Source organism: Myotis nattereri (genome assembly GCF_964212035.1).
Source record: "Myotis nattereri genome assembly, chromosome: 1".
Classification (NCBI taxonomy): Eukaryota; Metazoa; Chordata; class Mammalia; order Chiroptera; family Vespertilionidae; genus Myotis; species Myotis nattereri.
The window spans coordinates 223,186,894-223,196,589 of record NC_138075.1 but is presented as its reverse complement, the minus strand read 5'-3'; the positions used below and the strand labels follow the sequence as shown (position 1 = coordinate 223,196,589).

Below are 9,696 nucleotides of genomic sequence, written 5' to 3'. Positions count from 1 at the left end.
GCTGGGTACCCGCTGGTGGGAAGCAGAGAGAAGGTGGAAGGGACCTGAAATGGCATACACCCCTCAACTTCCATCCCTCGGTGAGGATTAGTCCCTTGGCCAGTGGAACAGCAGGACGGACTCGGGAAAGCAGTCCCCAACTGGACAGCTCGGTGCCCAGCTAGCACTCTGTCTGTATGGACAACCAGGGTCTTTAGTAAAGGAGCATTTTCTTATTTCTTTGTACTTTATAGAGGCACCTGAAACTGCTACTCAATTATCTTTTTTTAAGCAAATTCAATAGGAAAAATAATAAGACTTAACTTACATAAAAATGTTAAACAACTGGATTTATTTCAGAATGAAACCAAGTGGAGACCACCTGGGCTTAGCTGTCTCCAGCACACTAGTTTGCTGACGCGTTTGCTATGGGCCTCCCCCAGGAGGACAGGGACTTTGTCCACTGCTGATCGCAGCATCCAATAGTCCTGACACACAGGCGATCAATAAATCTCCACTGAAAGAAAAAATAAAGCTGAGACATTTCACAATGCAGTGGTTTTAAATTATTTTGTGATGTGTGTGCTCTGCTGAGTCACCGAGAGCAGAAGGAATATTTTTGATGATCTAATGATAAAAAGGTTCTACCATGTGTAAAGAATATAACATTCACATGCTAGACAAAATACAAAAGTACCAAGTACCAAGAAGATCTGCACAAGCTCCTGAATGACCCTGTGTTACATTTCAACTCCAAAGGAAAGCTAGTAAGAGTCTGACCTTATGTTGTGGCTGAGATTATTTTTAAAACCAAAGTACTGTCTTTTTAAAAATATATATATTTTTATTGATTTCAGAGAGGAAGGGTGAGGGAGAGATAGAAACATCAATGATGAGAAGTGATCATTGATCAGCTGCCTCCTGCACCCCCGCTACTGGGGATTGAGGCTGAAACCCAGGCATGTGCCTTGGGAATTGAACCATGACTTCCTGGTTCATAGGTTGACGCTCAACCACTGAGCCACATTGACTGGCCCAAAATCCTGTCTTAACTCCCAGATGTGAAAAGCATATTGTGTGACATTCCAAACACTTGTAAAATGCAGGTCCCTTCATATACTGACAGATATTAAACGGTCTATGATCGAGACTCAGCCTTTTGTTTCCTAAAGACAAGATTCAAACATTTTGCCACCATTATGACCAAAAGAATAATTCAAATTAGTCCTGCCACTTATAAGTTAGAAATAAATTCTTACAGAATGGGAAATTCACTCTACCAAATATAACAGTAAACATCATGAAAATAAATTCAGTGACCTTTTTAAAAAAGATTACAAAATTGAATTTATTGAGTTTCACACAAGATGCACTTATAAAATTAGTACTGAATGCCATTTTGACAGAAGAAATGAACATCATTCCGAACTCCCAATATATCCTGCAAAGGAAATTAAAATCTTGTGGAATTGACAGCACAGTCACAGAATAATTCGAGCTGAAGTGAAAGATACACCCCTGCCGTATTCTTGCTCTGATTAGGGCTCTGTTTGGCAAAGTTTTCCCCAAAACTATTCCTATTCATTGTGGACATTGTTCTTTTTGGTGGAGAAGAGAAGATGAGAACAAAAAGTAATTCTAAAATGGTGCTTCATTGAAACACACACAAAGCAACTTAGAAGTCTTTTCATTTTTAACGCGAAGTACTTCGCGGTCTCACAAAAGCATTTCTGTACAGTTTCCTTTTATCCCACGTGAGCATTAACCTTCAGATTTCTTCACTTAAAGCAAAACATTAAAATTCACTTGTATGTCACATGAAAAGCCACAGCATTCAAGCTAGCTTTACGTTTCACCCAGGAAACAAACCCCCTAAAATTTACCTCTGCACATCACGTGCCTGAAATAGCAGCACAGGAGCCGAACTTCAGAATGAAAAGGTCAAAGGAAAGAACAGTGACACCTGGACACTCTGAAATTGGAGGCTGCAGAATTTTTATAAAGATGCAGGAAGGGTTCTCAAGCTAAAATGTAGTGGGAAACAGCTTGTCTTATGAGGCAGGCCACAAACTAATAAGCAAGCAGACATGGAATCTTGACCTCAACCAACCAAAAAGCACCTTTTGGTTGCTGTTCCCAACATCTACACACAAACGCGTCTCCACTCCCAGTCAGCCACCCACACCCCTCACTGGCGTCCTCCCCCAGCGCAGGCACACCAGGCAGTGCCATCCCCACACAGACACTCCCACAGGACACAGGCCAGCCCCAGGCACAGGCACAGGCACTCCAGACAGAAAGGCTAATGCACTTTATAAGCCTGAGCAAGACGGCTGCTCAATCCACTTATTTACTTTAAAATTGTCACTTAAAAATCTCAGTTACAGGTTGACACCTTTGAATTGAGTACAATTCTTTAGCCGATTCAACACCAAATCCTTTTAACTGTAACAATTGATAAAGCAATTAGTTTTAAAGTGTAATCAGTTATCTATACATTAAAGTTAACCCTGCTCTGCTTTTTTCAGTATAAAAAGTACGTCTTTGTAAGGTAATTTCTATTTCACCCCCTGCCATTAAACAATACACGGCTCACATTTTGCTTTAACGAGTAAACTGAAAAATTATAAACATATTCTCAGTGATGCATAACCTTCATTAATTAACATTTTTTAAATAGACAAAATGACTTCGGGCTTGTTTTCCCCTGTAAAATGCTACTATTCATCATGTCTTATTTAAGGTAGCCTTTTATTCTGATTAATTCAGATACATCTTCCAGGATTATTCTGTGGTGAGAATATTTATCTTGACTTAAGTGTAATTACTTGTTTAAATGCTTTGGCAGATGAAGCAGTTTGAAACTGTCTGTGGAACTAGTATGGGACAGGGCAGGTAACGTTGTGGGGAAAGCTTCCGTTTCCCAGGTAGATCCCCTTACACTGCAGAGGCCGGCGGCCAAAGCCGATGTTCTGGAAGCTCAGACGGACCGAGCTGAAGTGATTCGAGGTTGTTCCCATCGGGCCGGAGTGACTGCTGCTTCTCGGGGGAAGAGGGGCTCCCCACGCCATCCAGGCTGGAGGTCACTGCTGTTCCGTGACCTGACCTTCAGCCAGGCCACATTACTGGAAGAAAGCTACTCAGATTTGCTTTCTGTTAATAATTTAAGTTTTAAATAAATATATAAGTGCCACGTTTCGCATCTGTCCGCCCCGGCAGCACTGTAGCTGCCCCAGGCCTCGGCACATGGCATAGGGAGCCACAGAATTCAGTCAATTCGGTTTCCGCAAATTGTGAACCTGTCTATGTCCAACAGATCTTTCTTTGAGGACCTGTGCTTCAGTTCAGAGTTTTCCTGCGTTATGTCCTTCTCTTCACCGTCTGGAGTTGTCAGGAACTGGTCAGAATTACTTGTCACAAGTAACGGTATGACATTTTCCTTCTGATGGCTAGGCTGGCTGGTGACAGAGGCAGACAGGGTTTCTTCTGTGGAAAAACAGGGCCTTTAGTTAGAATAGGATTTCCTCCAAACGTATACTAAAGATGAGCTTACCAATACCATGGTACTGAATAAAAAGTGTAATGATAACCAAACAGCACATTGCAGAAGCAGCCATCTAGCCTATATAATAAAAGAGAAACCTGTAAATTGACCAACCCTCTGCTATGCTCACCAGCCAATCAGGACTGAGTATGCAAATTAACCTGACAAAGATGGCAGGTTAATTTGCATACACAGGCACCGGGTGGAAAGCAAAGTGGGAGAGCCGGCAGCTTGGGGGGCCTTGGCTCCCTCAATCGCTCCCCCCAAGCCACCGGGTGGAGAGCGGAGCAGGAGAGCTGGCGGAGCAATGGAGCGGCTTGGGGAACTTGGTCCCCCAACCCGCCAGATGGAGGGTAGAGAGGGAAAGCTGGTGGCGTGGAGGTCTTGGCAGAGTGGGAGGCCATGGGACGGAGACAGAGCAGGAAGGGAAAACCAAGAGCGCAGGTAGCACCAGGAATTCTGGGAATAATTCTGGTGGCAGCCCCAGGACCGGAAGCGGAAGCCCAGAGTGCGGGGAGCACCAGGAATGCTGGGAATCGTAGTTCTGGTGGCAGACGGATCTCCTAGACAGTAGAGAAAAGTGAGCCTGGAGCAAGTTACCTTTGTGGTGGAGGGTTGGAGGGAAAGCAAAAGTGAGAGACATAAGTAAAATCAGAGTGTCTAGGAAAAATTAAAGGGAAGATATCCTAAAAGTTCCAGGAAATCTCCACCAATGAAGCAAAGAAAAAAAAACCTCTATTATTCTGTGAGCAACAAACCAAACGGGGTTAGGGGTCTCAGACAATTCACTCATATGATTGCAAAGACAGACAGAAACTCCCGATTGGAGAGGGCTCTCCTGAGGGATCCCAGATTGGAGAGGGTGCAGGTCGGACTGAGGGACCCCCCCACAGCCCCCAGTGCATGAATGTTGTGCACCGGGCCTCTAGTGTACATATATATAAAAGGCTAATATGCTAAGTGTCCCTCCCACTGTCCACCGGTCACTATGACACGCACTGACCATCAGTGGGCAGACACTCAACACAGGAGCTGCCGAGCTGCAGTGACTTGGCAGTGGCTGTTCTCAGGTGATGCGCCCCGAAACCAGAGAGGAGGGAGTCCAATTCCTCACGGGGCTGTGTGATTCTACCTTAGGCTGTGGGTTATATTGTTGCTGGGGCACTGTCAGCCCGAATCTGGTTTACTACACACTTGTGTTTGCGTTCCACACCCTGTATGACAGCAACTTTGCCGAGTGCCCTCTCACACTCCGGGACCCCCCAGGGGATGTCAGAGAGCCAGTTTTGGCCCGATCCCGCAGGCCAGGCCAAGGGACCCCACCTGCCGGAGGGACCCCTCACTGCAGATACCCAGGAGGGACTGTGGGAGGTTGGCTCCAGGGCGTGTCTGGCCCATCTTGCCCAGTTCTGCCCCGCTGGCCACCTTCTAATTAATTTTCTTTCAATGTGCACGAATCTGCACACCAGGCACTAGTAATGTATAATGGAACGCAGAAGCCACGCCATTACTGTTAGTTAACCCGCGTAACAGGTGCTCACTGAAGATCCACTGAATGTAAAAACTCAGAGCACTGCATGGGGTGATCTGTGATGAGGCCTAAACAGAAACATTAGCAATAACAACTAATAAAATGAAGTCAAACCCTGAAAGCACTGCTGAACGTTGGAGGGCAGTGATTTGTTACGGGGAGAGAGAAGACAGTAACTCTCCGGAAGATGATGCAGAGAAGCGACGAGAAGACCCCGCCTACCTTGGGAGGGTTTGCACTTGCTCTGTGGTTTACTGGATGGCTTGCAGGGAGTGCTGGAGGGGGGAGGGTCAAACAGCTTCTCTTCCATTTTGGCCTCCTTCACATATTGGCATGATTTTCCCAGCAGCACAATGCTATTCAGTACTTTCAGGGATATCAACCTAAACGCAGAAAGAGACAAGCGACCACTGCTGGAACTCATCTCAATCGCGGGGAGTGCCACCCATCACCAGGTGAACAGAGGGCCCGGGAGTCAGAGGCCCGAGTCCGAGACATCCCACACCGAGGGCCTAGTGCCACGCACAGGTTTCCCTATCACGGAGGAATCTGGGATAATGCCTACTTCTCATGTAAGAAGTTATATCATTTAAAAGTTATACCTTCTGACTATTTAACATTTATTTTCTTCCTATATCACTTAGAAGTTTCACCTTCCAAATTATTTAATTTTTTCTCTTACTACAGAACAAATACATTTAGTAGCTACAGATGAACAAAAAACATATATAAAATAACGTATAGCTCCACACTCTAGCGATGATCCCTGGGACGCCTGCTGCATCCCATTCACCATGCTGCTGTGCGCACACATCTATTTGAACTTTTCTGCTGTTTGGAATGGGACTACGAAGCAGGAGGGGCTGGAGTTTGGAGTCAGAGAACAGACCTGGGGCCCAAGAGTTTGAGTTCACACCTGACTCCACTGCCCCAGTGGTTCTCAACCTGTGGGTCGCGACCCCTTTGGCGGTCGAATGACCTTTTCACAGGGGTCACCTAAGACCATCCTGCATATCAGATATTTACATGACGATTCATCACAGTAGCAACATTACAGTTATGAAGTAGCAACGAAAATAATTTTATGGTTGGGTCACAACATGAGGAACTGTATTTAAAGGGCCAGAAGGTTGAGAACCAGTGGCCTAGAAGCTGTGTGGACCTGAGTTGCTAACCTGTCAGTCCACAGAGGAGATGCCTTTGATGAGGTGCTCAGAGCAGCGCCAGGCACATAGAAACGTCAACCAATCTTGTTATTTCATTATCATCATTGTTGTTTCACATAAATAGCATATGATAAATATTTTCCCCTATCAGTTCATGTTCTTCAGGGGCACTACTAGTATTTTAACGGACCTAATTATTGTGCTGTATGGGTTATCATATAACAAAGCCCCCTCAAAGCCCCTAGTTTCTGGATATTTAGATTATTTTAAGTATTTTTCTTCTATTAAAAAGTTTCTGATTAAGAACACTTACATTAAATCTGTATTTCCTCAAAATAAGTTCCTAGACAGCTATAATTACAGAAGTCAGATTTCTAGACCAAAGGTACGTAACATTTTCAGGTACCTGACACAAATCTGGCAAAAAATCTGAAAACAAAACAAAACAAAACAAAACAATAAAGAACCCTCTTCCTATTGGAATCTTCTCACTTACGAGGCCCTAAATGGCCCAGTGCCCAGGACCTCACTGCCATGGGTAGGGAGTGAGGAAGTGGGCGCTGTTTCTGAGGTCTGAGATGAAACGTGGCAACGACAGGTCACAGGCCAGGGGGGCAAGTGCGAGGCAGGGCTTCGCAGGCCCCTGTGGACTCTGCACCAGGGGACAACGCTCCCGCCTCGGGCCTCACAGCTCCTTGGCCAGCTGACTGGGGGACGTCTAACTTACAAAATCCGAACCAGAACTCTTGATTCCAGCCCTAACCCTCCAAACACAAAACAAAATGAACCCCACATATATATGTCACAGGCTTCCCTGTCACAGTAAGTAGCAATTCCATAGCCCTAATTGCTTGGGCTCCAAACTCTGTACTCACATTTGATTCTTTTTCATCCCCTCACACCGCACATCCCATCAATCCCTCCACCAGTCCTGTCCAGCTCCACTTGCAAAATATGCCCCTGACAAATCCTCCCGCTCAATTCCACCTACGGCCACCGGCCCTGAAAGAACAGTAACAGTTACCTCCTGACCCAGCCGGCTTATGCTCCTCCTGTCGCCACACTCCAGTCCCCTCTCTGCCCAGCAGCCAGGGTGGTCCTGGCAAGAAGCCAAGGGAAGTGGCGCTTTCTTCTGCACAGGACCTTCCAGGGCTCTCCCTCCTGCAGAGCGGAGGCTCGGGCCCTGCCAGGACTGCCGGGTCCTGTCCCGTGTGCTCCTGGCATCAGGCCTGCCCTGTGTCCCCGCTCTGAGCCTGCATGGGCTTCCCCTTACTCCATCCGTCAGCACAGACAGCCCCTGCTCTCTCCAGGGCAGCCACCTCTGTGGCTCTCCGTCCAGACACTACCATGCTTTTCTTCCTGACACTTGCTACCAATTTGTCTTTCTGGTGGTTGCCTACTTTCCCACTGGAACTTAGGACACAAAGGCAGGTCCTGTGTTCTTTTCAGTTGGTCCCTAGACCAGCACTGGGAGCAGCCGCGAGCACTGCTCACTGAGGAGCGCTGAGTAGAGGACCTATGAGGGCAGGGCTGCGAGCTGCCCCACAGCTCAGTGAGAACAGTCTGGAAGCATGTTCCTGACTCATGATGCTCCTGAGACAATGACAAGTGAGAGATGCTGTGCTCCTGTGGCAGGAGCTTCCGGGCACTTGCCATGTGCCAGGCACCGGGCAGGGACAAGGTAGGAGATGCATGTGGGAAACCAGGACAACACAGATGTCTCTGGGAAGCAGACCTCAGCTCAGGGGACATTCTGAGCAAATCTAGAGCCGAGGTTACTACTGTCCTGCTTGGTCTCTCTCCCTTTTCTCCTCGAGACACTCAGTTCTGACTGTCTCCCAGACTGACACTCGCAGCATAACTCTTCGTGCTCCACTGAAGCCAGAGCAGGAGGGTCCCTTTTTCTTTCTGGGTAAGTAAACCTAAAGCTGGGATCGGCTGCTTTATCATAAATTGACTTCTTGAGAAAACTAAGAGAGACAAAAACTTATCTTTATATTGTTATGTTCTTATCATTTCTCTTCCCCAACCAGAGTGTAAGCCACGCAAGACCAACAAATTTGCAAATAAAAATTCAGCCAGTAACAGGCAGAGCAACTACATTTCTGCATCTTCTGTAGGTTTCTATGACATAGGCCTCGAGTATGCTAAACCATTGACATGGCAAACACAGTAGAAATTCAAAGAGGTTTTTGTACATAGAGAGATGTTTGAATGCAATGGCAGATTTTATTTTATAAAATATGGGTAAAACTTAACTTGTAAGCAAAAAGAGCTTTAAGTAAATGATTACACTAAAGGTTAAAATAAAATCTAAAGTGCTATTAATACTACTAGCAAATAGCAGCAATTTAATTGAACCAGAGCTTAACTAAGTCACAAACATATTGGAGGTACAAGCCATTATGGGGCCCCAGGACAGTTAGAATGGGTGTAGTCTGACTTGATTACATCTTGCATTTATACTTTACTGTATAACCAAAAACATATTCAAGAATAGTTCATCTTACCCAAAATAGAAGAGTATGACACAGGCATAAGACAGGATTCCTTGAACTTTAATTGAGCTTGTTACAACTCTGATGAGCTAGCCAGAAACAGACCAAAACAACAAACACACAAACAAAACACACAACCAAAGAGTTATTAGTTCATATTTAAGTAAAGTCATCTATACTGATTTTAACACTTTAGGCACACACCTGTAGCCTGTCTAAATCCAAGCAGGCAGTTCTAGATCTGTCGATTCCTAACAAACTGTGGCAACTTGTGAAACCTTTTGTGGTAGATTTGGGTGGTTCAGGCAAATCTAGGATGCCCATAGCTAATGCCAACCATTCGACACTGTGCCTAGTTCATAAATGACACATCTGCCTGGCCCTAATAGAGAAGCAAATCCAGTGATTTTTAACATGAAAATTATTCTGGAAAATACAAATGGATTCATCATGCTGTTTGTGTCCCTGCCACAGCTAGATCCATTGAGTGGGCATTTCCATTTTTCTTGCTTTTTTTTGTCCTTTGTCCTCTGACTCTTTTTAAGAACCCTCAATGACTCTCAGGGATCACAGAGAAAAGGGAACCTTAAAAGAACTAAAAACTATTGCAAAATCAATTATGTAAAGATTGAAAAATTTCTGTCTCTTTTGGATAGCTGTGGTTAAACACCCATTTTCTTTTTTATCTCACAGAAATAAAGCAGTAAAATCTTGATCCTGGGAAGCCTGATGAGCAAATGTGGTGGGATCTGTCACTGCAAAACCACTCAGCTATAATAGCTTTGGCGGAAAAATGTGCCCATATACAGGCATTCTCCGCTTTTCAAAAGATCATTTTACACCACTTTGCTTTTACAAAAGACCACGTTGGTACTTGTTTTCACTCACCAAAAGAAATCCAAAAGTAATTTTTGCTTTTACTATAAAAAGCATTTGATTTGCAGGGAGCTGACACAGACACAGTTCACACCCTGAGCA

At 45.2% G+C, this 9,696-nt stretch overlaps 1 protein-coding gene across 1 annotated transcript in view; it reads right to left on the bottom strand.

The window, feature by feature from the left end:
• Positions 1 to 1,308: 1,308 nt before the first annotated feature.
• Positions 1,309 to 9,696, bottom strand: part of TAPT1 (transmembrane anterior posterior transformation 1) — a 45,695-nt gene continuing 37,307 nt past the window's right edge. Inside the window, exons 11-13 of the mRNA XM_081101199.1 lie at positions 8,731 to 8,807; positions 5,277 to 5,437; positions 1,309 to 3,465 (exon numbers count right to left, since the gene is read on the bottom strand). Of these exons, the coding sequence (XP_080957325.1) occupies positions 3,248 to 3,465; positions 5,277 to 5,437; positions 8,731 to 8,807 (456 nt within the window). The 3' untranslated portion in view covers positions 1,309 to 3,247. The remainder of the gene's footprint in view (positions 3,466 to 5,276; positions 5,438 to 8,730; positions 8,808 to 9,696) is intronic.